The sequence below is a fragment of the Paroedura picta genome, chromosome 8 (genome assembly GCF_049243985.1).
Source record: "Paroedura picta isolate Pp20150507F chromosome 8, Ppicta_v3.0, whole genome shotgun sequence".
NCBI lineage: Eukaryota > Metazoa > Chordata > Lepidosauria > Squamata > Gekkonidae > Paroedura > Paroedura picta.
The window spans coordinates 2,849,478-2,874,938 of record NC_135376.1 but is presented as its reverse complement, the minus strand read 5'-3'; the positions used below and the strand labels follow the sequence as shown (position 1 = coordinate 2,874,938).

At 50.6% G+C, this 25,461-nt stretch overlaps 2 protein-coding genes across 3 annotated transcripts in view; both read right to left on the bottom strand.

Annotated features, from left to right (window-relative positions):
- The window catches only part of PSMD1 (proteasome 26S subunit, non-ATPase 1), a 91,382-nt gene extending 85,813 nt beyond the window's left edge, over nucleotides 1–5,569 (bottom strand). For both annotated transcript variants that reach the window (XM_077348073.1, XM_077348072.1), the window contains exons 1-4: nucleotides 5,401–5,569; nucleotides 1,615–1,658; nucleotides 592–665; nucleotides 177–346 (exon numbers count right to left, since the gene is read on the bottom strand). In XM_077348073.1, the coding sequence (XP_077204188.1) occupies nucleotides 177–346; nucleotides 592–665; nucleotides 1,615–1,658; nucleotides 5,401–5,416 (304 nt within the window). In that variant the 5' untranslated portion in view covers nucleotides 5,417–5,569. The remainder of the gene's footprint in view (nucleotides 1–176; nucleotides 347–591; nucleotides 666–1,614; nucleotides 1,659–5,400) is intronic.
- An 11,844-nt stretch (nucleotides 5,570–17,413) lies between these two features.
- Nucleotides 17,414–25,381, bottom strand: RPL35A (ribosomal protein L35a). The gene is made up of 5 exons (XM_077348077.1): nucleotides 25,266–25,381; nucleotides 22,892–22,934; nucleotides 20,747–20,899; nucleotides 18,335–18,479; nucleotides 17,414–17,480 (listed from the first exon to the last, which is right to left on the bottom strand). The coding sequence occupies exons 2-5, from the start codon at nucleotides 22,900–22,902 to the stop codon at nucleotides 17,457–17,459; spliced, it is 333 nt and encodes a 110-aa protein (XP_077204192.1). The 5' UTR covers nucleotides 22,903–22,934; nucleotides 25,266–25,381; the 3' UTR covers nucleotides 17,414–17,456.
- Between the last annotated feature and the right edge of the window lie 80 nt (nucleotides 25,382–25,461).

Genomic DNA, 25,461 nt, shown 5'->3' with positions numbered 1-25,461 from the left:
TCAACGCAGGATCAGCCCAGAGCATCCTAAAGCATTCAAGAAAAGTGTATCCAACCTTTGCTTGAAGACTGCCAGTGAGGGGGAGCTCACCACCGTTGAGCTCACCTCCACCATGTCTCCCCTTAGTTATCTCTTGGCTAAACGGAACAGTCCCCGTCCACAGTGCTCGGACGTACCGATGATGGTCTCCACATATTCCGAGTTGTCATTGACGTTGAAGAGGTTGCCAGCTCCCAGGGCATAGTTGAGCGATTCTTCAAAGGCCCCCAGGTGGTAAAACACTTTGGAAGCCACCAAAGCGGCAAACTCACGACTCCGGAAGCCCACATCTTCATACAGGATTTCGCTGCAGAAAAGGTGGGAGAGGGGGAGAAAATCAGCTCATGATTTCCTCTTTCTAATAAAAACCAAGTTTCATATTTCAGCCCAACCAGTATCTCTTGGTTGGTGGACTTGCTGCAGCTCTCAGCCACAAAATATCATCAGCTTGTCCACGCGTGCTTCATCTACACAGAGACAGAACACTTTTCAACCCTGTGCTTTGCAGAGATTGGCTGCCCTGTCCCCGAGAGGGAACAACATCCGGCTTACATTTTGTCTACGGACTCAGAAATCTCGGCCCAGAAGTCATTGACAACGGCATTCAGTTTGTGAAGAGCAAATTCCTAAAGAGAGAGAGAATCAGGTTATCAGACAGGGCCACAAAGCAGAGTGCCAGAGACAGAGGTTTGTTCTTCAGAGTGAGAACATATCAGACGCAGAAGCACTGTCACTTGCCACATCTTCCTCTGAGCCCAGACATTGCTTCCCTAATCAATAATCCTCACCACGGAAGGAGTCGGCCACCTACTTCTATATTTCACAGACAAGAATGGCCTTTTTCAATGTATTGACCATGGAGGAGCCCCTGAAGAGTACTTATGATCCAGTGGGGACAAGAATCCAGGTGACCTTGCAAGATCACATTATCTCTTAGTGGCCTCCAGCCACTGTGCTATTACTAGTCAGCAGACCCCAGGAATTAATGTCCTATCATAGAATCATAGAGTTGGAAGGGACCTCCTGGGTCACGTAGTGCAACCCCCCACACAATGCAGGACAGTCACAAACCTCTCGCTCATCCACTGTCACCTGCCACCCCTCTAAAAGGCCCTGTCATTAACAGCCTTGCTCAGGTCTTGAAAACTGAAGACTGGAGCTTCCTTGACGGAGTCTATCCATTTCCTGTTGGATCTTCCTCTTTTCCTGCTGCCTAGCATGATTGTCTATTCTAGTGGCTCTGGCCTTCTCATGATGGGACCGAAAAATTATTTGACTTTTTGGCAGTCAGAAAGCAGAAAAATCTCTCCCCCCTCCTCAGCACAGGGAAAAACAATTCTGTCTGAGATTCTGCTGTCCCTTCTCTAGAAACATACATGACAGGCAAGCCACTCACTGTTAACAAGGATTTTCAGAATTATGTCCCGGTCACGTGGACATCAATGGCTAGAGACATCTCAGCCAGATGCCCAAAAGTGAAACAGGAAGAAGTTTCTTTTCAAGTTCCAAACCTCAGCCTTCAAGCCCTTACATCTGATTTTTCTCTAAAGTCAAAAGGAAAGCTTACAGATTTACCTTGAGTTCTGGCTCTTCCTCATCCAGAAGTGAAATGATTCCGGCTGCAAAAGGAAAAGTCTTGTTAGCTGGCACAAAAAATCCAAGCACTAAATGCACATACAAAAAGAGAACAGAAACAGTGAAGTACTGAACTGCTGTTACAAAACCTGTTACAGAAATCAGGGACTGAAAGTTGGTTCTGTAATACTGTTACCAAACGTGGCCATTTTAGCTCTAGATATGCCATCCACCAGCCACACTGCTTTTCACAGAATCTCTGTAGGCCATCTTGTCCAACCACCTGCTTAGTACAAAGCTCCTCTGACAGGTAAGAAAACTCCAGGGAGGGAGAGCTCCACCATCTCATAGGTAACTGAATCCATTGTCAAGTTTCTGCCGCTGTTAAACAACTTATCCTAAGTAAAATCTACCCATCTGGAACTCAAGCCCTCTGTAGTAGCAGATGGACAGCAAGCCTTGGCCATGTTCCATACAACAGACTGATCGCATCTTCCCTCCGTCTCGATTTCTCCACGTTGAGCATATTTTAAATACTAGGAGTCTTTCCCTGCTGATGGTCAACAGGAACAGCCATGGGGAAGGGAAAATGAAAATGTTGTGTAAGAACACAAGCTGAACACCTGAGGAGCCAGAAGCAAGTAGTGGCAGGAAAGACATTATTCTGCTCAAAGTGGAAAATGAAGGTCCTCTGAACTTATACTCCGAAGCTGGCTGATGTAAACAGAGACAGCACCTTTCAAAGTCTCTGAAAAATATAGAAGTACCAGTTACTAAAGCCTGAGTCCTGGTTGCAAACAGCCTTGAAATCCATAACATAAACTCCAAGCTAAGTTTAGGCAAGAACCGTCCCCCCAGGCAAACACAGAGGAGGAATTTTACAATTATCCGTGGAGTTGCCGTTTTGAGATCAAGAAGTGAATTTCCTCTAGGCCAGGGATTCTGGTGGTGGTGGGAAGGGCATGGAATCATCTGGGCATGGAATTGGGGTCACTGTGGGTGGGCAGGTAGTTGTGAACTTCCTGCATTCTGCAGGGGGTTGGACTAGATGATCCTAGAGGTCCCTTCCAACTCTAAGATTCTATGAGTTATAATGTGCAAATTCCAAGATGTCATAGTCCTGCTGTATAATCCATTGGTCAGGCTGCACCTGGAGTTTTCTGTGCAGATCTGGGGGCCTCACTTCAAGGATGTGGACAGAATGGGGTGGGTGCAGTGGACAGCAATGAGGCTGATCTGGGTTCTGGAGACCAAGAAACCCTACAAGAAAAGGCTGAGGGATTTGGGAAGGTTCATTCTGGAGAAGAGGAGGCTGAGGGGGACAGGATGGCTCTCTTGAAAGACCCTCTAAGAGGACAGCAGGGAGCTGCTCCAGTTGACAGCAAGGGACGGGACTCACGATAACAGGTTTAAATTACAGGCAGAATATTATGGGGGGAAATTTTCACAGTCAAGAATTGTTCAGCAGTGGAACTGGCTGCCTAGGGAAGTGGTAAGCTCCCCCTCACTGTCAGTCCTCAAGCAGCGGCCGGACAAACACATCAGGGATGCTTTAGGTTGATTTTGCATTGAGCAGGGGGTGGGACGAGATGGCTGTATGGCCTCCTTTTACTCTGTAATTCTATATGCATGTGTTCTCTTAACACCAAAATTAATAAAATCTTCCATAGCTTGTGTGGATTTGTTTGCAGAATGATCAGCAACTATGCAGTTCCAAAGACAAGGAAGGAAAGATGGTCTCAGGACAGGGAAACAAGGAAGAAAATGAAGGCGGAAGCAAATGCCTCCTCCTCCTCCTCTTTCACAGCCTGGCCAAACATCACACTCATGTGCAAGGCAGCCAAGGAGAAGCCGGGTTCTCTCTTTTGGCAGTGCTGAAGGCCTCATATGAGCCGGGGCCAGAAAAGGGGCCCGGCTGCTTACTGCTGAGTCAGGAACCAGGCCCAGAGTCACCTCCGCTGGGTCTCTGGCAGCAAATGAAATGCTCACTTGGCTCCTGGATCTTTGGCATGATGATATTACTCACTTAGTGGCATGTCACAGGATCCATTAAGGACGTCCTGCAGCACACAAACAAGATGGCCCCATCCAGCAACAACATGGTTAAACTGGGCTTCAACAAATATCAGCAGAGGAAATAGGGAAGTTTGCAGAGACCCCGGCCATCTCTCTCTCTTCCCGCCGCCTCTGGTCATGAAGGAATCCCCGTTCTGCCAGGGGAGCTTCCTTGGAACAGTAATGCCATCTCAACAAGCCTACTCCACAGGGTTCTTTTCACAATAACACGGAAGGGGGCAGAACTGATAGGTGTTTGGCATCCCCAGTGGGGAGGACAGAGTGCCACAAGGAATAAGCATTGTTCTATCCCTACCAGCTCTGTCCCTGATCCTCTAAAAAAACCTGTGGTTGTGTCCCTCTCCAACCCTTTCCTCCTCAGGCTTCACTTCCAAAATCTCCAGGGATTTCCCTACCTGGAGTTGACAATTCAGAATCAGAATCACACAGAGGGAAGAGACCCCCCAAGGGCCATCCAGTCCAACCTTGGGGACTTAAAACACACACACTCCTGACAGGTGCTCATTCAATCTCCTTCTAACAATGTCCAATGAAGAGAGCAAATTCTTTCTAATACTGAAGTAGAACCACCTTTCCTGTAGTTGGAATCCACTGCTCCTAGTCCTTGTCTCTTACACTGCAGTTAACCCGCCGGCCCCCTCTTCAACAGGTCTATCTTTTACACAGATAAACACAGATATGTTATCACCACTTGCCCTCCTCTTCTCCAGTCTGCCCATACCCAACTCTCTCCACCTCTCCTTGTTAGGCATGGATTCCAATCCCTCAACCAACCAAGTCACCCCTCTCTAGATATGTTCCAACTTGGCAATATGCTTCTTGAACTGTGGTGCCCAGAACTAGATTCCATATTCCAAATGAGGTCTAACCAGTGTGGAGCAGAGGGGTATTAGCAATCCCTTGCTCTAGATTCTGTGCTCTAGCAATGCAGGCTGGGATCGCATTTGCCTTCTTAGCTGCTGTGCTGCACTGCTGGCTCATATTCAACTGACCATCCACCAGAACTTTCACGTGTACTACTATCAGGTCAGGTCTCCCCCATCTTAGATGGATAGGTGATAGATAAGAAAGAAGTTGGTTTTTATACCCCACTTCTTATTACCCGAAGGAGTCTCAAAGCGGCTTCCAACCACTTTCCCCTCCTCTCCCTACCTCAGATACTCTGTGGGGGAGGTGAGTCTGAGAAAGCTCTGTCAGGACTGCTCTGTGAGAATAGCACTATCAGGACTGTGACTAGCCCAAAGCCACCCAGGTGGAGAAGTCACTGCTCTTAACCACGGCACCACCCTCAAATGGCACACTTTACACTTCTCCCTATTAAAATTCATTTACTCGGCTACGGCCCAACCTCCCCAGATCTCCTCTGGGGTATCAGCCACCCCGCCCAACTTAGCGTCCCCTGAAAATCTGACCAACGTCCCCTCTCTTGCAAGGGGTGGCCGAAGTGTGGCTATCTAAAGGCCCACGGACTACAATTCCCATCAGCCCCTGCCAGCAAATGGCCTCCTCCGGCATCCGACTTGGCGTTGGGAGGAGGCCTGTGCTTAACTCGGAGTGCTTCCTCCCCCACCCGGGCCCGCCCTCTCTTCCCCCGGGACCCCCCGGGCGGGAGTCGGCACCCGGCGAGGGGCGTGGCAGGCCCGCCTGACTCAGCGGAAAGCGGCCTCGGCCCCTGCCTTGCCTTGCCTCGCCCCGCCCGCGCGGCCTCACCGGCGGAGGTGATCATGGCGCTTCGTGGCGTGGCGCGGCCGGCTCGGCGCAGCGGCGGAGGTCGGAGCGAGAAGCAGCGCGGCGCCCCTCACAGTGGCAGTCCGTGACCAAGCTCGTTCGCCGCTTCCGTCGCGTCCTCAAGCCACCCCGGAAGTGACGCCCTAGGACCGCGCCCCCTCGGGGGCCTTCGCCCTAGCAACGGAACCCCGCGGGGCTGTCCGCGCCAAACGCCTGACTCGGGGAATGCGGCGCGTAAAGCCGGCCGCGGAATGGAACGCGGAGATTCGGGATGGGGGGGGAGGAAACGGGAGGGGCATGCGCCCTCGGGCCCGGCCCATCAGGCACTGCGGTAGATGCCTTTTCACGTTGGCTTGCCAACCTCCCGGTGGCTCCTGGAGATCTCCCGGAATCACAGCTGGTCTCAGGAAACCTGGAGGGGCGGGAGAGGCTACTTTGGAGGATGGACTCTGGCATTAATGATTAGACCCCACTGAGATCACCCCCCCCCAGCCGCAGGCTCCAACCCCCAAATCTCCCAAGCCAGACCTGGCAACGCTTCTGGGTCTGGCCTCCCAAGAACCACTGCTCCGGGCTGCCGGTCAGGTTGCCAACTTCCAGGTGTTGCCTGGAGGACTGTTGTTATGGATCATTTCTAGATTACAGAGATGAGTTCCCTTGGAGAAAATGGTTCACGTAGGACTGCTTGGAAATCCATTGAAATCCCCTCCTTCCCCAAACCCTGCCCTTCTCAGGCTCTGCCCCCCAGGTCTCTAGGATCCACAACCCAGAGCTGGCAATCAAAGGGCAGCCAAACCTCTTTCTTATGCCAAATCTTTCCATTTCCCCTTTTGCATGATTTCTCTGCAGGCAGGCATTCAACAGGGAATTGTCTCACTGCTCGTGCTGCGGTTGCAAGCATCGTTGTGCCAGTATTGTTTCCTCTTTGCTTTCTTTTTATACTTATACAACATTTTCTGTATTTAACATGTCACCTTGAACCTTATGGGGTGTATAACTCTTTTAATGGATAATTAAATAGCATCTTCATGTTTTATACTTGTTTTTACAGCACTGTCCTCCTAGTCTTTTTTCATTGCATATTCAGTTCAGCATCCTGTTGGTACAGGGGGGGGTGTCACTGTGTGGGTCTGAAGCACTAGAACAAAGTCTGACTCCAGGGGCACCTTTGAGACCAACCAAGTTTAATTGTGGGGATCAGTTTTGGTTTGCAGGCCACTGGACTCATCCTACTGGTTGCACTGACTTACCCTGAATAGCCAGCCTTGAGTCTTCGTGAGAAATGTATTAAGCTGGATGTATTTTTTGATGTTTTTTGACTAAAAATATCCCTAAAAGATTGGAATTTTTTTCAGGACTGCCAGATAGCTGCAATTGAAGCCTATTTAAAGGGCTCTCAGGGCCTTTATGAGCCTCTTGTGGCCTTTATGAGCCTCTTGTGGCGCAGAGTGGTAAGGCAGCGATATGCTGTCTGAAGCTGTCTGCCCATGAGGTTGGGAGTTCAATCCCAGCAGCCGGCTCAAGGTTGACTCAGCCTTCCATCCTTCCGAGGTCGGTAAAATGAGTACCCAGCTTGCTGGGGGGTAAACGGTAATGACTGGGGAAGGCACTGGCAAACCACCCCGTATTGAGTCTGCCAAGAAAACGCTAGAGGGCGTCACCCCAAGGGTCAGACATGACTCGGTGCTTGCACAGGGGATACCTTTACCTTTACCTTTTACAGGGCCTTTATATGCCTTCAGAGTGAATGCCCAGCTCGGAGAAGGTAGCCCTTTAAATGCCTTCAGAGTTCAATTGCACTGCTGAGGCTTGCAAAAGGCATTTCCATTGTAAAGAGACCATTTGTAATAGCTGTCCAGATGCTGGAGCCAATCTGTAGCACCCTTATCAGGCAAACAAGTAAACAGAACCAAGGGAGTTTTCAGAAGGCACAGTCACAGATCAGTCAAAATGCACGTCTAGTTCAGAAAGCAGCCCCGACCATGATCATGCCAGGCCTCAGCATAGCTGCCCAGCGCTCCCCCCTGCCCCGAGCATCCCTGCCATGGCCTTGCCAGGTTTGCCTGGGTTGGGAGAAGGCTAGCGCCCGTTGTATTTTTCATGCAATGAACTGTTCTGATAGTAATCCTATAAATCTCTAATATATTTCTTACCATCCCAAGTCAGCATTTCTTGAAGCTGAGAAGCCTCAAACCCTTCAGGCTTTTTTCATAGACAAAGGACACCAACCCCCTTTTATCACTCTAGCTTCCCTTTCCTGGATCCTTTCCAGGTCTATGAGGTTTTTTGTAAGATCAGGTAAACAGAAGATCTTTTCATGGTTACTGTTTATTCATTGTTCCTCGTTAAAAATCCAGATTTTAAATTTTCTCAGAACTCCGCTGCCAACCCAGGCGCAAGAAACCGCTAAAGGCCAGACATATGGAAATCCTATAAGCTGAGCTGGAAATTAAGTCTGTGAAGCCGACAGCAATTAAAGAATCAATGCTGCTCTAACAACAAGGTACAGCTGCTATAATGTCTGCAGCACATAAAGGGCTCTGGGATGTGCCACTGGAGTTTCGTCCATCCTTAAAGTTTAAACACTTTGTGAAATTCTGAAAAGCCATCAGAGTCCAAAGAGAACAAGTAATGAATACTTAAATGGATAACACTTCAGCTATAGGTCTGGCTGCCTGTAGCTAGACAAGGAGTTCTGATTCAGCAAAATCTGGTATGTTCCCCAATCAGGATCTGTTGGGCGTTGATCCTGCGTTGAGCAGGGGGTTGGACTAGATGGCCTGTATGGCCCCTTCCAACTCTATGATTCTATGATTCTAGGCGGGGAAATGATGGACAGAAGCAGTTTGTAATGAGACCCCAGAGCAGATGGCAATCCATACTACTGGACACGGAGACAGGCGAAAAATCCAGGTCACCTCTGGCTTTCCCCTGCAAGGAATTATTTTGTTTCAAGAGAAGAAGGACTTTGCTTCTGGAAGGTCAGCGTGAGGTTTCATAGAGGTTTCGAGGTAGAAAAGCGTCAGGGGAGCTGCGGGTGCTGGGGGCCATCCCTGGGTTTCCTGGCCATCCGGTAAAGATTGAAAGTTCTTCTCTGCCATTTTGGTTTCAGACTCCTCTGGCAAGACTTGTGGGCCCAGATCCTACGTACTCCTCCATGGCATTCTCTTTCAGCCACTAAACGGTCACAGAATAGGAGAGCACAGCCTTCCAGGGGGATGAGGTAGATTCAAAAGGTGCTTCGTAGTACACTCGTTATGCGAAATTCATTTTCAGTTCTGAAAACATTCACCCTGCGCAGGAGATCCAGGAGACACAGCGGACAGTCCCACAAGATACCAGATGCTTAGATTCCAGCTATACAATAAAAAATTAAAAATCAAGTGTCCAGTCCTCAAGGAGCTGAGTAGAAATCATGACAAAAAGAAGTGGGAAAAGGTTTTTTAAAATCATCATTCCCTTCTTTCCACCCAAGTGAAATGCTTCTGAAGGCTCACGCACAAACTTTTCACATTTGATGGGGTGAACTTCACATTTGAATGCAATTTCAGACCATTCGGAGACCAAATCAGAGAAATCACAGAGGTGGTGAGAAAAACATGTTCACCCAACGGAGGTTCAAGACCTGCCACATCGGTTAAGATTAACATGCAGCTCCCACCATGTACCTCTTGTTCCTTCTAGGCACCTCCTGCATAATCCTCAATGGGGAAAGCCCCCCGTCATGGCTTGACTATTTCTGGGCAAGGCATGTAAATGGGGCAAGAAAAGGTAGATTCCCGGCTGCCTTCTCCGAAGAGCCCAGGGGGAATATCCTCCCTTCAGATCCATTTTCTTGTGATGTGTGGCTTCACAGTTTAATCCAGGACGGAGCTGACCGCAGGTCCTAAGTGCCTGAGATTCCACAGGCTTCTTCACAATTCCCATTTGGTGCCAGGTCGGTCAAAGCAACCCCTTCTTCTGTCTCTTGCAGGCCATCTGTATAGGGCGGGGAAGAAATGTAAAACTCTTTAGAGCAGTCTTTCTCTTTTTTCCATTTAAACCCCTGAAACATTCTTCAGGCTTCCAAAAACCCCAGAGGCTGCGTGATTGTGTAGAACAGGGGTAGTCAAACTGCGGCCCTCCAGATGTCCATGGACTACAATTCCCAGGAGCCCCCTGCCAGCATTCGCTGGCAGGGGGCTCCTGGGAATTGTAGTCCATGGACATCTGGAGGGCCACAGTGTGACTACCCCTGGTGTAGAATATGGTTGGGAAGTAGAGCAGTGGAAACGCCCACCCGGGGCCCCTCCCCTTCCCCACCCCCATCAGGCCCATCATGGGCCATTTGGGGAGGGGTGGGTGGGTCGACATGACAATATATATAGTCATGTATTGTTTATATGTTTTATGTAAACCGCCCTGCGCCTCTGGGGAGGTCGGTATATAAATATAATAAATAAATATCACCTGATAAACGTTTAACAAATTAAAAAATATATATAAAAATTTAATTAACTCCCACCTGTTCAGAAAACCCTTCCAAGGTCATCAAGAAACCTCAGGGTTTTACAAAACCCAAGTTGAGAAACCCTGCTTTAGAGAGAAGGACTAATTTTTGTACCCCCGCTTTTTACTACCTGAGGGAGTCTCAAAGCGGCTGGCAATTGCCTACCCCTCCTCTCCCCACTGCAGGCATACAAATTGAATTATAAATATATAAATTATCATTGACAATAAACACGCAGATTATTTTTGTTTTGTTTTAATGCCCTTTCCAAAGTATTGGCAGGTCTTTGAAAACTCCTACGGAGCCCCTCTGCCCTGGAAGCCTTGCCAGCCCAACTCTGCGTACGCTGAGGGTTAGAACCTTGACGAAACTTTAAAAACGAAAGCAAAGGAATCCAGCAATGCAATCCACACTCCGGTTACACACGCTGACTCCCAGGACCCGACCTGCCCATTCCCCAGACAACACCACGCCAGTTCAGCGCTCCACCCACAATCTCGCAAGCAGCCCTACCGTCCCCAGAGGCGTCTGCCGGTTTGCTGATGCAGCTTGCTGTTTCTTCGCTCCTCCTGCACCAGGAAAAGCACCTCAGGAAGGCGGGGAGTCTCGGCTTCTTTGTTTCCATCCCATCTTTGGAAAAAGGAAGAGACCACCACATCAGGAGACGTGGCAAAACTGAAAATATTAGTTGCAAAACAGACCCCTCAACCGTTAAACCCTCTCACCATAATCCTGTAAGTTACACTAGGGATGCCAGCCTCCAGGTTGGCCCTGGGGATCCCCTGGAATGGCAGCTTCTGTCCAGATTTGGAGGATCAGTTCCGTTGCAGAAAAGGGCTAATTTGGAAGGGGGGCTCTGTGTCCTTTGACCCCACTGAGAGTCAGGGATGCCAGCCTCCAGGGGGGACCTGGGGATCCCCTGGAATGGCAGCTCCTCTCATGGCTGCAGAGATCAGTTCCCTGGGAGAAAAGGATTGCTTTGGAAGGGGGACTCTGTGGCCTTGCCCCCACTGAGGTCCTTGCCCTCCCTCAAATCTTGCCAACCTCGATCTGGCAACCTAACCCCTCAACACAGCCCACTGGTGGGCCAGGGGGGAGGGGCTGGTACCCCTAGATTGGAAAAGAGCTTGTGTGACTAGCCAGGGTGGGAATTGGAATGCACATCCCTCAGACTGACACCCTAAACACAAACCAAGGTGCCACCTAAAAGCGAGCTGTCCCCATTAGCAAAGTCAAGAGAAAGAGAAGCAGCCAAACACTCATCTCTAACGTCTGCCCCAAGATCTCACCAGCTGTACCCTTGGGTTTGCTTAATGGCTGGCAGCTTATTTATTTATTTATTTTACTTTTATACCGCCTCTCGCTCGGTGTCTCAGGGCGGTGGACATGGAGCACAGGACGAGAAGAAAAACACACTCTGACATTTGTAATCAATCGAGACACAGAGATGTATAACAGAGCACAGAGACAGGGCGAACAGATGGGGGCATTTGGTTGTCAGTGTTGCAGCTGGGTCTGATTTGGGTCCTCATCGTCCGTCTTATCCAAAGGCCTGGCGGAAGAGCTCCGTCTTGCAGGCCCTGCGGAATGCTTTGAGTTCCAGCAGGGCCTTGATCTCGTAAGGGAGCTCATTCCGCCAGGTTCAGCCCGCAAAGGAAAAGGCCAGGTGGATTTCTCATCTGAATAAACTGTAAAAAGGACACTTTCTTTAATTTATTGTATTGCCATTGGATAGGTCTTTCTCTCTCTGCTAGGATTTCTTTGGGGCCAGGGATTACTGGATTCTTTAGGAACACTATTTTTAAGCGGTTAACATACAGCAGATGGGGAGACATGCCTGTAGTTCAACGGGGCTAAACTTTGGCTCTCCAAATGTCCATGGACTACATTTCCCATGAGCCCCTGCCACCACACTGTTTGCCCACCCTTGCATAGTTCATTACTGACTCCCTGCTTGCAGATAGATCCACTTGGGTGGCCGTGTGAGCCTGTCAGCAGCCCAACCCTAATCCTAACTCTAACCAAATTGGTAGCAAGGGTAGAGAAAGGGAGAGGTCAGCTACTTATGGTGTAAGCAAGTGAGCCTTCCTTGGAAGGGCGGGGTGTTAACAAAATGACAAAACAGTCAATCTGCTCGGAGCAAGACTGGTGAAACAGGATGATGAAACAAATGGAAACCAGGGAAAGTAAACGGTCCACGGACAGAATTTGCATCTATTAACAAGCTGGGAATTCCATTTCTTTGTTCCAGTTGGCAGCACCTGAGAGAAACGTTCATTCTCGTTTGCATCTGATGAAGCGAGCATGAACCCACAAATGTTTACCCCCTGGAAGCATCTGTGGGTCTTTTAGGTGCTCACTAACTCATAGGGTCATCTAGTCCAACCCCCTGCACTGTGCAGGACACTCCCAACCCTCTCGCTCATCCACTGTCACCTGCCACCCCCTTGAGCCTTCACAGAATCAGCCTCTCTGTCAGATGGCTCTCCAGCCTCTGCTTAAAAATCTCCAAAGATGGAACCGGGCGAGGAATATGATCTCCATATTATTCCATTGTTCCATTATGTTGCTTACCGTTATCAATGTATTATTGTTATAAACTGAATTATCTATATCGTTTCTGTTTCATGTAAACCACCCTGAGCCTTTGGGGGGTGGGTGGGATATAAGTATAAAATAAATAAATGACTAAAACCAGGGCCCTGGCATGGGGTCCCGCAATGGCCACACCACTTCTGAGCATCTCTTTCCTGGCAGCCAGACAATCTGGGGATCTCCCGTCTACGTTGTGCGCATGCTCAATATACAAATAATAAACAATAAGCACATAACACTGCGAGTGGAATGATAAGATCCACGTGGAGGCCAGCAAGACACAGATGGGGCTGGACCTTGGTGGTCAAACCACCTGCAGGGGTCGTCAAACTGCGGCCCTCCAGATGTCCATGGACTACAATTCCCATGAGCCCCTGCCAGCGTTCGCTGGCAGGGGCTCATGGAAATTGTAGTCCATGGACATCTGGAGGCAGTTTGACGACCCCTGCCCCTTCCATGCCCACTGGGGCAAGTAAGCAGGTAAGTGCAAGCCCCAAGTCGAAATTGCCCAGGGGGTCTCTGCTGCTCCGGCCCAACGGCGGGGGTTGCCTGGGCGGCCAGCAGGCGCTGGGTTCGAATCCCGTCGGGCGCGGCGGGCACGCACCTGTCTGCAGCTGGCGGGCGGCGCGGAGGGCGCGGAGGGCGGCGTCGCGGACGGGGCGGGCGCCGTGGGGTCCGGCGGGGCTGTAGAGGGCCGCCTGCAGAGCTTCGCGCCGCGCCCCCGCCCGCGCCCCCCCGCGCAGCAGCGCCTCCAGCCGCAGCCGCGCCGCCTCGCCCGCGCCCTCCTCCCGCACCAGCACCGCCACCAGCGCCGCCCCCGGCGCCACCTGGCCCCGCACGTCCCGCACCAGCGCCCGCGCCCCCCGCCCCGCGCCGCCCCCCGCGCCCCGCAGCACCACCACCGCCAGCCCGCACGACGCCCACCGCCGCAGCCCCCGCGGCCGCGCCGACGCCACCCGCACCCCGCCCGCACCCCCCGGCCCCGGCCCGCCGCCCAGCTCCCGCGCCAGCCCCTCCAGCAGCGCCCGCCGGGGAGCCTCCCCCGCGCCCCGCTCCGCCACCAGCAGCAGCCCCGGCGCGCCCCCCGCGCCCCCCGCCAGCGCCCGCAGCTCCCCCGCCGCACACGCCGCAGCCATCGCAGCCGCCCCGACGGCCACGCCAGCCCGCCCGGGACACGCCACGCCCTGCGCGGAGGGAGGGAGGGAGGGAGGGACTGGGCCCCGGGGGCAGCCCCCGACGGGCAGGCGCCTCTGGACAGTGGGAAGGGGCTGGAGGAAGGGGCTCCCCACCCACCGCCAGTAGCCCTGGGCTCTCGGCAGCCGCTGGGCTTCCTGCAGACCTCCCGGCCCCACCGGGAGGCCAAGAGACCACCCCCGGGCAGGCGAAGGGACGGGATGATGCCCGGCGGACAGGCTTCCTGCGGACACGACCTCCTTGAGGTGGCAACCCAGAGGGGACTGAATGTCAGGGCCAGAAGGTTTGGAAGCCCCTCTGCAGGAGCAGGAGAGACCCTCAGCAGGGGGGTTTTGGCAGCTCACTTTTTAGCCCCAAAGGAGTCTGGAGGCAAACCTGGGGCTCCCCATGAGAGCCGGCTGCTCCTAACCGCTCCTAACCACACAGTCCGGGATTAGTCAAACTGCGGCCCTCCAGATGTCAACGGACTACAATCCCCATGAGCCCCTGCCAGCATTCGCTGGCGGGGGCTCATGGGAATTGTAGTCCATGGACGTCTGGAGGGCCGCAGTTTGACCACCCCTGCCCCACATTGGCTCTCCCTGAGGGCCTGGCAGGCTGTGTGCAAAGTCTGTGCCCCGCCCTCCCCTGCAATCCTCTTATCGCTCTTGGCTGGAGCAGCAGAGAAAGCTGACCTTGCCCTCCTGCCCCAGTAAACAGGGGCCTGCGGATCAATAAAACACAAGCGGAGGTGCGTGAGCTAATGTTGTACACTTGCTGGACATGTTGAGGCTGACACGGTGGGGGGTGTTTTTTTTCCTTGGGGGGAGGGTAGAAATTTGGGGGGAAAGTGAAACATGCAGTAGGTACCGGCCTTTCATGCTGACACTAATTTGTCTGCTTTGCATTTAGACCTTTTATATAAAGCTGCAATATGGGGCACGGTCGGTGGAACTTAAAAGTTCTAAATGCCCTTGTTTCCCACAAGCTGAACTGCAAACCCTTCCAGTGCTTGAGCAAAAACTGGAGGTTGAGGCCCGCTGTGTTCTCTGTCAACACACCCCTTCGTTTTTGCCACCTACGCCCAAGCAGGAGCCCTGCGATTCTCAGGCCTGGCTCTTTAAAAACTTAAATGCGGCTTTCGGAAAGGAAAATCCAGGGCGCATGGCTGGTGGCAGGGAGGGAAGAGGGGCTCTTTAACCCTTTCCTGCCGTGTCTGGGCAGAAGCCTACCTAAGCAGCTTGTTTCCTTGTGGGCAAAGCGACAAGGAGTCCCTTGTCTGCAGAGGAAGGCAATTTCGAGCAGAAAAGCAGCAGGAAGGGGAAACATGAACAGGCTCTTCTCCTGCCCTTCTTCAGTTTCTGCCTCTTCCTGCTTCGTTCAAAAAGAGGGGCAAAGAACCACAGCACAGTCTGCCAAATTATCTTGGCTCTAAATCATGCCTGGCTTTAGTCGGATCAGGACCACGGGTCCCTCACTGAGCTTGCGTCTGTTCAACTTCCATCCAAAAGCTTCAAGCGCTCTGCTCAGGGAGAAGACATCCACCACCACCCCAAGCACACACACCTGTGCAGGTGCAGACGCTCACACTTGGGATTTGCCTGCAGCCACTGCAGCTACCACCTGCTGGGAAAAGCCCGCCCCCCCCTCCACTGACCCCAAAGCAGGAACAGAAAGCCTTGGCCACACTGGAGGGTTGGCCTCTGTTAATGAGTCAAGAAGAGTAAAGGGGGCTTGGCTTGTGGGTCAAGGGTTATGCTCACAATTCCCAGCAGGCCCGCTTGTGCTCGGCCCTTTTAGTTCTTGGAAGGTCCCTGGAGCCAAAGTGAGGAGTAGCCTGCTGCTCCATGCTGGCCAGCGTGCCAACCTTGGTGGTGGCGGTGCCAGGCTAGAACTCCGTGCTCGCATGAAGATGCATGAGCTGCCCGATGCCATCTGAGTTACGCGCTGGTGCTTGATTGCCCCCGGTCTTGGGCGCTCTTAATTGGTTTTTGCCTCGGTAGATCTTAGGTTTGTAGATGATGTGATTGTAGACATTTTTACGGGTAATTTTATTAGGGTTTTATGTATCTATATTCTGTAACCCGCCATGAGCCTTCAGGGAGTGGCGGGATAGAAATCCAACAAATAAATAAACCACCTTGAGCCTTGTAGGAGGGCGGTATACAAATGCCATCCCTCCCATGCATGTTACCAGCCTGTATCTCAAAAGCATGGCTTTTTTCCTCCCACCACTGAATGCCGGTTGGAGCTCCCCTGGAGTTTGGCATAGCTTAATTATTTCTTGACCGGGAGCCGGCATTCAGGGTAGAAGATGCCTAGTTTTAGATATGCACGTAGCCTGGGATTCCGGCAAGCTTCATTGTTTGTGTGTGCTCTCAACACCCAGCTGGTGGCAGTGGTTGGCAGCCTCTAATCTGGAGAACCAGCCAGGTTTGTTTCCCCACCCCTCCTGCACATGCAGCCAGCTGAGTGACCCTGGGCCAGTCTCTGTTCTGTCAGAGCTTTCTTGGCCTCACAGGGTGTTTGCTGTGGGGAGAGGAAGGGGAAGGGAGCCACTTTTGGTAGTAGAAAAGCAGGGTTTAAAAGCCAACTCTTCTTCAAGTTCTGAATCCCCCAGCAGTCCTAGCATTTTGTAGCCCCCCACCCCCAACATCGCCTGTGGACCTCTATTAGGGCAATGGGGACTGTTAGCACGAGGGTTGGGGGTCTGCGTGGGGGATGCACACTTGAATGCGACCGTGAATATTGCTGTACTGGGGTTTATCAGTTTTACCCTTTTATGTAGACCGTCACGAGCCAGCTGGGCTGAGAGTGGCCGTCTATAAATATCAATGAAATAGATTTGGGGCAGAGTTAAAGCCAATCTTTCAATGCCTCTCAGCCCCACAGCAGCAAATGTGATACTCAGGACAGAGAACGAACAAGGGAACTGAGGACACCAAACTCCAAGCTCACCCTCTTCTGGTAACAAACAGAATCACAGAACCACAAATGGTGGTTCCTTGTGGACTGGAAAGCCTGACGCTTCAGAGGCGTGTGGGGTGTGCGTTCCTGTTGGCAGCAGAAGAGACTTGCAATAACAGGTTTAAATTATGGGCGGAAGGATACCAGCTGAACAGCAAGACCAAAAGTTTCATAGTAAGAGGACTTATTATAAGCTCCCCCTCACCGACAGCCTTTGAGCAGGAGATGGATGAAATGTATCAGGGAGGCTTTAGGCCAGGGTTAGTCAAACTGCAGCCCTTCAGATGTCCATGGACTACAATTCCCATAAGCCCCTGCCATAGACATCTGGAGGGCCACAGTTTGACTACCCCTGCTTTAGGCCATGGATGGCCAAATGGTGGCTCCCCAGATGTTCATGGACTACAACTGCCATGAGCCCCTGCCAGCAGCAGGAGCTCATGGTAAATGTAGTCCATGGCCACCCAGAGCCAGTTTTAGGATGACCCTGCACTGAACCCGGGGCTGGACTAGATGGCCTCTAGAAGACCTTCCAGCTAATATGATTCTACGCTTATGCCAAAATATGCTATAAAAACAACACTTAAATTCTGAAAGCTACCTCAGAAAACCTTTAATATTATGAAGACTCTGCAACTGGTCTGGGATTGGGCCTAGTGTGCTGGCCCTGAGGAGACATGATTAGGCTGGACACTACAGAAGACCTGTAAGACCCTTGCAACCCCAGAGCACTCAGTGACGGATAACAAAAAGGCAAGATAAAACCAAATATACAAAAGTGTCATAGACATTAAGCTTTATTTTCTGTCCACATTTAGATTCTAGATGGATACAGCATCTGTAAAAAGAAGAAAAAAGAAACAGTAAGTAAGACTCAAGATCTAATTAATTATGAAGTTTAAGAAAATCCACTTCTGGAGAATATTCCGTACATCTGCTACATCATACACGGGAACTGGTTGGCCCCTGGGTGAGACGGGATGCTGGACTACATGGACCATTACTGGTCTGATCCAGCAGGGCTCTAACTGATGTTCTTATGAAGACCTCGGCCTCTCAGCCCTGTTGTTGGCCCTCCAGAGGAACTCGTTGGCCATTGTGTAAGACAGGATGCTGGACTAGATGGACTGCTGGTTTCATCCAGCAGGGGTCTTCTGACGTTCTTATAAATACCTTGGCATCTATGCCATTACTGGTCATCCAGAGAAACTAGTAGGTGATTGTGTGAGACAGGATGCTAGACTAGATGGACCACTGGTCTCATCCAACAGGGATCTTCTGATGTTCTTATAGAGGCCTCAGCCTCTATGCCCTGTTGTTTCCAGAACAGTTGGTTATCCACAGTGTGAGACAGGATGCTGGACTGGATGGACCACTGGGCTGATCCAGCAAGGCTCTTCTTATGAAGGTCTTGGCCTCTCTGCCCTCCTGCTGGATCTCCAGAGGAATTGGTTCACCCATGCAAAAGGATGCTGGACTAGAGGGACTTTCCTGATGTTTCTGTCTCAGTTAAACCAGGCTGCCTCCTGAGTAAATCAGCTTAACATGATGCATAGCCCCCTGGGAAAATGCCACAGCCAGCTGAAGAGTGTTCTTGAGGAGCCAGATGCCCACATCCTGCTGTTGGGACCCCAAAACAAGTGGCATCTTCCAGCCCCTGTAACTCAACAACAGGCTTCCCTGGGTCCTCACCACTCGGATCCTGTGTCCAATGGCTTTGGCGGGCAAGTTGGAGCGGAACTTGGCTCGCACCATGCCGCTGTTTCCGTGAGCACGAGTCACCTTCCCCCAGATCACTCGGGTTCTGTTGGGTTTGCCCCCCGGAGTCACTGTGTTGCTGGCAAAGAGAAACAGACAAACGGTGAAGCCCAGGCTCTTGGGGCTGGCTGCAGAAGTGCTCTCAAGCCTTCCTCCATTGCATACTCTCAGCAAACAGCCTCCACTAACATGAGGGGATGTGGAAGGCAATTACTCTGCAAGGCATTGCCCAATATTGTGGCTAATGACCAGCAAACATGTTGGGGCACATTCAACTGAGTGCCTTTTGCTCCAAAAGTGTGTCCCATTAGGTGTCTTTAGGCCAAAGCAAGGGAAGTGCAGAGCAAGAAAGGTTTGGGGAAAATGCTTGCAAACAGCACAAGGATAGTGACTTCAGCACTGCTCGTCTCCAGAGTCAGACAGAACACAGGAAGGCCGCCCAAGAGCTCCAGCCCTATCAAGAGTTTTCCGTGGGCCTCAGAGTCAGACATCCATCCTTATCCAACTGGGGGGCTCAATGAACTCTAAGGTATGAGAAGCCACCAACTATTCAACAAGAAAAGGAAAATCCCTGATCAGCATCTGAGGAAAGAGGGCTGCAAAACCAGGCCTTTTGTCAACTCCAGGAAGGGAATGGGCAGGTAAGGGGTCACTGGCAGTCTAGAATAACTACTTTCAGTTACCAGATGCTGGAATTTTTAGCAACATCATAAAACCCTCATCCTGGAATGGAAATGGCTGCAAATTTCCCTGACATTCCTCAACCAGAGCCAGGACTTTTTCGGCCCTGGCTCCTGCTGGGTGGAATGAACTATACAGAAACAGTGTAAGAGAACACAAAAACAATATTGTAAAGCCAAAGAAACAACAAAATTGTGGGGCCAAGATACGAGTCTATGTCTTTTGGAGCATGATGAAGAAAGGGTAAGTAAAAAGTATCTTTATGAGGCTAACAAATCTTTATCCTAAACAAAATTAATCCAGAAGACATTAACCACGGACACGTAGGTCTCCTTTAAGCAATGCTACCAGCTGAGATCCTGGCCCTGGTGGCAGGAACAGAAGTTCCACAGGGCCTGTAAAAGACCGCTCTCCCATTAGACTCATGATTGAGGCCAGGACAAGAGGAGGAGAAATCACGGGCCTCCCTCTGTGCTCCCCATCTCACGTGCCCCTGGTTATGCCGGCTACTCTCTGCACCTCAAGAGGAATCCAGCAATGCAATCCACACTCCAATTACACACACTGGTTCACAACAGAATGGCCAGTGGAGCTATGGTAGAAGCAGTGTTTGTTTTTAAGGTGTGAGATTTTTAAAGGTGTTTTTGGTTGCAACTGTAATTGCAACTGTTGTAATCCATCCCAAGCCAGGTTGTGGGGAGGCTTATAAATTAAAATATACTACTACTAATAATAATCATAGAATCATAGAATCCTAGAGTTGGAAGGGGCCATAGAGGCCATCTAGTCCAACCCCCTGCTCAACGCAGGATCAGCCCTAAGCATCCTAAAGCATCCAAGAAAAGTGTGTATCCAACCTTTGCTTGAAGACTGCCAGTGAGGGGGAGCTCACCACCTCCTTAGGCAGCCTATTCCACTGCTGAACTACTCTGACTGTGAAAAACTTTTTCATAGAATCATAGAATCCTAGAGTTGGAAGGGGCCATACAGGCCATCTAGTCCAACCCCCTGCTCTACGCAGGATTAGCCCTAAGCATCCTAAAGCATCCAAGAAAAGTGTGTGTCCAACCTTTGCTTGAAGACTGCCAGTGAGGGGGAGCTCACCACCTCCTTAGGCAGCCTATTCCACTGCTGAACTACTCTGACTGTGAAAAACTTTTTCCTGATATCTAGCCTATATCGTTGTACTTGAAGTTTAAACCCATTACTGCGTGTCCTCTCCTCTGCAGCCAACAGAAACAGCATCCTGCCCTCCTCCAAGTGACAACCTTTCAAATACTTAAAGAGGGCTATCATGTCCCCTCTCAACCTCCTTTTCTCCAGGCTGAAGGAATAATAATTTCTTCAGTATGAAAAATTTTAAAGTTTTAATTGTGTGTGGGGGCGGGGAAGGTTTGAAACTTCCTTTTGTACCATGGAAGCCTGAGTCAAAACTAGATGTCCTCCCACTGCGCCATCACCGTGTCCTTACACTAGGCAGGCTAAGCTCAAAATGCAACCCACTAGCCATTGCAGCCAAGCCAAGAAGGAATCTGAACGCAAACCTCCCATTTGTCCTCCTCCTCCTCCTCCTCCCTCAGCAGCATCTGAGGTCACGTTAAAGCATCACACACAAAACCCGAGGCTCCTCCCCCATCGCCGATAGGCCATCGGGCACTTGCTTACTTTTTCGCTTTGTACACGTAGGCGCATTTCTTGCCCAAGTAGAATTCGGTCTCGTTGCGCGAGTAAACCCCCTCAATCTTCAGCAGGGCCGTGTGCTCCCTCTGGTTGCGGAGGCCCCGCTTGTAGCCAGCAAAAGTGGCCTTGGACCACAACCTGGGGGAGAAAGGGCACACAAGGGGTTAAACCAAGGCCTCTCCAGCCAGCTGTGCTGCAGTGCCAGAGCAGGGAGCGGCTTTGAGGCATACCCTTGCATCCAATGTCCAAACATGGCTCAGCAGTGCATTTACTTTGCCCGCCAAAAATCCTGAGCCTCCAGTTAAAACTTCTTCAGAGGACAGCTCTGCAGTAGAATGTCTAGTCCAGTTAGCCCCTTAAAAAAGGTAAAGGTATCCCCTGTGCAAGCACCGAGTCCTGTCTGACCCTTGGGGTGACGCCCTCTAGCGTTTTCATGGCAGACTCAATACGGGGTGGTTTGCCAGTGCCTTCCCCAGTCATTACCGTTTACCCCCCAGCAAGCAAGCTGGGTACTCATTTTACCGACCTCGGAAGGATGGAAGGCTGAGTCAACCTTAAGCCGGCTGCATGTTTGCTGCCTTAACACTCTGCGCCACAAGAGGTTGGGAGTCAGAGTGCTCAATTTCCCAATAAACCAAACTTCTGCAGAAGAAAGTTTCTTTATTAAAGAATGAAGACATCCGGAACAAATGCATAGACAGAACTGAAGCTCTTGTTCCCTGGGCCAGGTATATAGGGAAAGGGCTGGGGGCTGGCATTTTTAGAGGCAGGGAGAGATTCCCATCTGGCCATCTCCTCCCTCTGAAGATGCCAGCAAGTTACAGCCAAAACTTCAGGGACTAGAACTACCAGCCCATAGCCATGCAGCCCCAAACACCCACAACAACCAGGACTGGAATCTTACCCTGGTATGCACTGTTTTATATGCCATGTTAATAATTATGCTTTGCCTCAGCTTGTTCCAGACAGTAACTTCATTTTAATTTCTACAATCCTAACTTTCTACTGATTGCCTTGATTTACACTGTATTTTACCTTCAGTCTAAGAGAGAAAAGATCACTATAAATACCATATGTGAAATCAACATCAAGGGACCCAAATCCAGATGAAGATGAGACAACCACGTCACTCTTTCAAGCAACAGCTGCATGAACATGCATTTCCCCATATTTGAAAGGCCACAGACATCCCCCTATTCAACTATTCTATGCAGTAATTTCTCATATTTGCAAGAGGAAGGAACAATTAGAAACAATATTGCAGGCTCCCTTCTGTTTCAGAACTATTGACCACTCAAACAAGGCCAGGCTGGCTTTTAATACAGAATTGGAGACACCTTTATGGCAGAGAGAAGTAGAGTTCTGGAAAAGCATCACCCATCCCATGGAAGAGGAAAAAGCTCCAGTTAGGATTGAGATAAGGCCCTTTTTGGTCACTCACTGCCCAAACTTTGGAACTCCCCCTCTCTAGGGTTATCATTTGAGCAGGTACATATAACTTTTGTTTTGCCTGGTGTTTTCTCAAATTTCCCACCTTGCCCTATGTGTTAGTTTGCCATTGTGGCTCATATCTGTATGTTTAGCTTTGGTTTCCCACCCCCAACAGAGATTTTTTTAAAGCTTTTTTAAACTGCCTTTATGGTTTTCTGCTAAAATGCTTGTTTTAATTGTAAGTTGCCTTTCCGAACCTGATTGGGCAGAAAGGTGGGTTATAATAAATCAATGCTTTAAATAATAAACACACACACAGCTGCCTTATACGAAAATCAGACCAACCACTGGGCCATCAAGGTTAGTAATGTCTATTCCAGAGGTAGTCAAACTGCAGCCCTCCAGATGTCCATGGACTACAATTCCCATGAGCCCTGCCTGCTGGCAGGGGCTCATGGGAATTGTAGTCCACGGACATCTGGAGGGCGGCAGTTCTCCAGCGTCTCAGCCTGAGGTCTTTCATCACCAACTGCCAGATTGGTTTAATAGGAGATGCCGGGGATTGAACTGGGGATAGATGCTCTATCACTGAGCCATGGCTCCTCTCCCATAGGACCATTTTTCCAAATCAGCAGTCAAACCAGCAGGCTAAGGGCGTGTAAAAATTTGCAGAATGGCCAACAGCTTCCTGTTTCTTACCTGCCAGTCATGGTGTTGCCTTGAAGTCCTGTCCCCAGCAGGGCTAAAGAAGGAAGCACAAAGGAGTAATCAGATGGGGTGCAAAAATCAACCTCAAGATACGACATTTCAGGCTTCTTTCAACTCCAGTATTTCTGGAAACCCTCTGGCTGAATGCAACAGGGAGCCGCAAATGCCCCTCTTACAAAAACCCTCTTTGAGTTTGGGGTCTAAATCCCTTGGATTCTTTGTTTTATACACCCTGAACACTAACATAAAATGTCATTTTTCCTCCCGCTGTTCAGCCATAACTGCAAGACCAAAATTTCAAAACCAAACACTGCTGTAGTCTGAAATGGGCAGCTGTGACATCCATTGACCAGATGTCAAAAAGGGCAGCAACCCACAAACAAGGGCTGTGTGACAAAGGCCAAAGGACCCCCCACCCCCAGAGATGCAAGCGCCTTTCTCATGAGGGCCAGCACTTTCAGATAGGACTGTGATTCTGAGGCTTGCTATGCTAATGAAAGAGGACACCCACCCATCCAGTGCATATAAAGAGCTACCCAGCCCAGTGTGGTGGAGCAGCTGGCTTTAAGAAAGGTAAGGCAGAGACCGGATCTTTCTCAGACCACTGGGGTTTTCTGGAGATCCACATCTTAGTCCACCTCAAAGGGTTGTTGTGATAATTCATATGTATGAGCTCCTTAAAAGAGGACAGAATCGTCCTAATATGCTACCCAACATTCAAAACAGTCTGTATATATGCTCTCCCCAAACCCCCTATCAACAATTGCCAAATGAAGCTTAGAAAAATCCCTTCAGATTGAGGGCATCCCAAAAATTCAGGAACCAGATTCCACCCCCCACCCCCCATCGCACAATTTCATTAAGCTCAGTGTTGTTGAATGTTAGAGCCAGGATTAAAACAAAAACAAAAAACAACCTCCACCACTGGTTAAGATACAAATTTATTAACCACCATTGAATGGTATAATTTAAAATGTTACAATTAAATTATAATTTTGCATTAAGATATTAACCAGGGTAGAGATGGAACACTCTGGGGCAGTGAAGTTCTGTATCCTTGGTGCATTGGGGGTCACAGTGGGAGGGGTGCTGGCCCTGCTGGTGGACCTCCTGGTGGCACCAAGATAACAGACACTGTGTGACACAGAATGCTGGGCTGGATGGGCCCCTGACCTGATCCAACATGGCTTTTCTTATGTTAAATAAGTTATAACGCCTTTATTTTATCCCAGCCAGCAATGACATTTAATTCCCATTTAGAACCCAGTTCAAATCCAGTGGCACTTTTAACACCAACAAAGTCTTCCCACTGAGTTTGGGTCACAGAACAGAACACGGCCTAATGCAAACTGAGAAACGTCCTGTCCTGCCAACTAAAGGCCCCAAAGAGACAACACAATGCAAACACCCAGGCTTGTATCAACTGAGGGTAAAACCATTCCTACAAGGAGACTGTTAAGAAAGCAAAATCAATTTACAGAAGTAAAAGAACAGAGATTTCTCTATTATTATTTATTTATAAGATTTATAAACCGCCTTTCCTGCTTTTCCAAGTGAGCTCTGGGCAGTTCACACAATAAGACGACAATTATAACATTATGGGTAATCTAAACAAGGTAATAAAGCACCTAAAATTTTAATCCAAACTTTAAATAAATGGCCCCAAGTCCTTAGACCGGCGGCAGAGTGTCAAAAGGAAGGGGATGTAACAGATGTCATTTTGCCCGGCACTACAAAAAACATAAAATCAACCTTGCAGGGTTTTTTTATTTCATGAGTAGATCGGTATACAAAACTATGACATAAAATTGGGGAAACTATGAAGGGTTGTGGTGAAATTTTAAAGTGCCCCGAGTTCCCAGGATGCATCTACTCCTGCCTTGTAAGGTAGGACAGTACGATCCCCACATTGCAGGTCTAGAACCTGCGGCTGGTCCGGCGTTCAAGGGGGCACCCCACTTGTTCCAGTGCGCCACCCACTGTCCCCAATATGGAGGCCTCGCCCAACGCGCAGATCGGTGCCCCTGAAGCTGGAGGTTCTGCTCAGCTACTACGGTCGGGAAAGGCCGCTGCCCACCTCCCCAGCCCCCCTGTCGCTCCCCGGGGAGAATGCAAAGAGCAACAGAGGACGGCCCAGCAGACCTTTCCACGGCGAAGCGGCCGGGCAGGCGAGGGCGGCTCTCGGGGCTCCCCGCGGAGGCCCGGCAGCATCCAGCCCGCATCGGCGCCATCCCGCCCCCGGCGGCCCTCGGGCCCGGCTGCTCCCGCGGCCCGGCCCTCCCCACACGCGCCCCCCGCCTCTGGCCCGGCCCCGCCGCCCCTCCGCCTCGCCCGCCGGCCCCCGACGCGCCCTCCCCGCGCTCACCTCGACAGCACCGACCCAAGATGGCGGCGGGAAAGAGCGAGCGGCGCCGCGGGGGCAGCCGGGATAGCAGAGCCGGAGGACCCCCGGATCGCGCCCCGCCGAGGTGTCTACCGCAAACGCCTGCCTCAAACGGCCCCCTTGGGCCTCGCCAACGCGCGTTCCTGAAATTTCACAAATGTCTAAAACGGCACTTTCT

What these genes read in the sequence shown, in the direction of transcription:
- RPL35A (XM_077348077.1), bottom strand. An exon ending in TACGTGTACAAAGCGAAAAA is followed by an intron (nt 18,480 to 20,746) that starts GTAAGCAAGTGC and finishes TCTCTTTGCCAG; the next exon opens with CAACACAGTGACTCCGGGGG. An exon ending in TTGGACACAGGATCCGAGTG is followed by an intron (nt 17,481 to 18,334) that starts GTGAGGACCCAG and finishes TTCTTTTTACAG; the next exon opens with ATGCTGTATCCATCTAGAAT.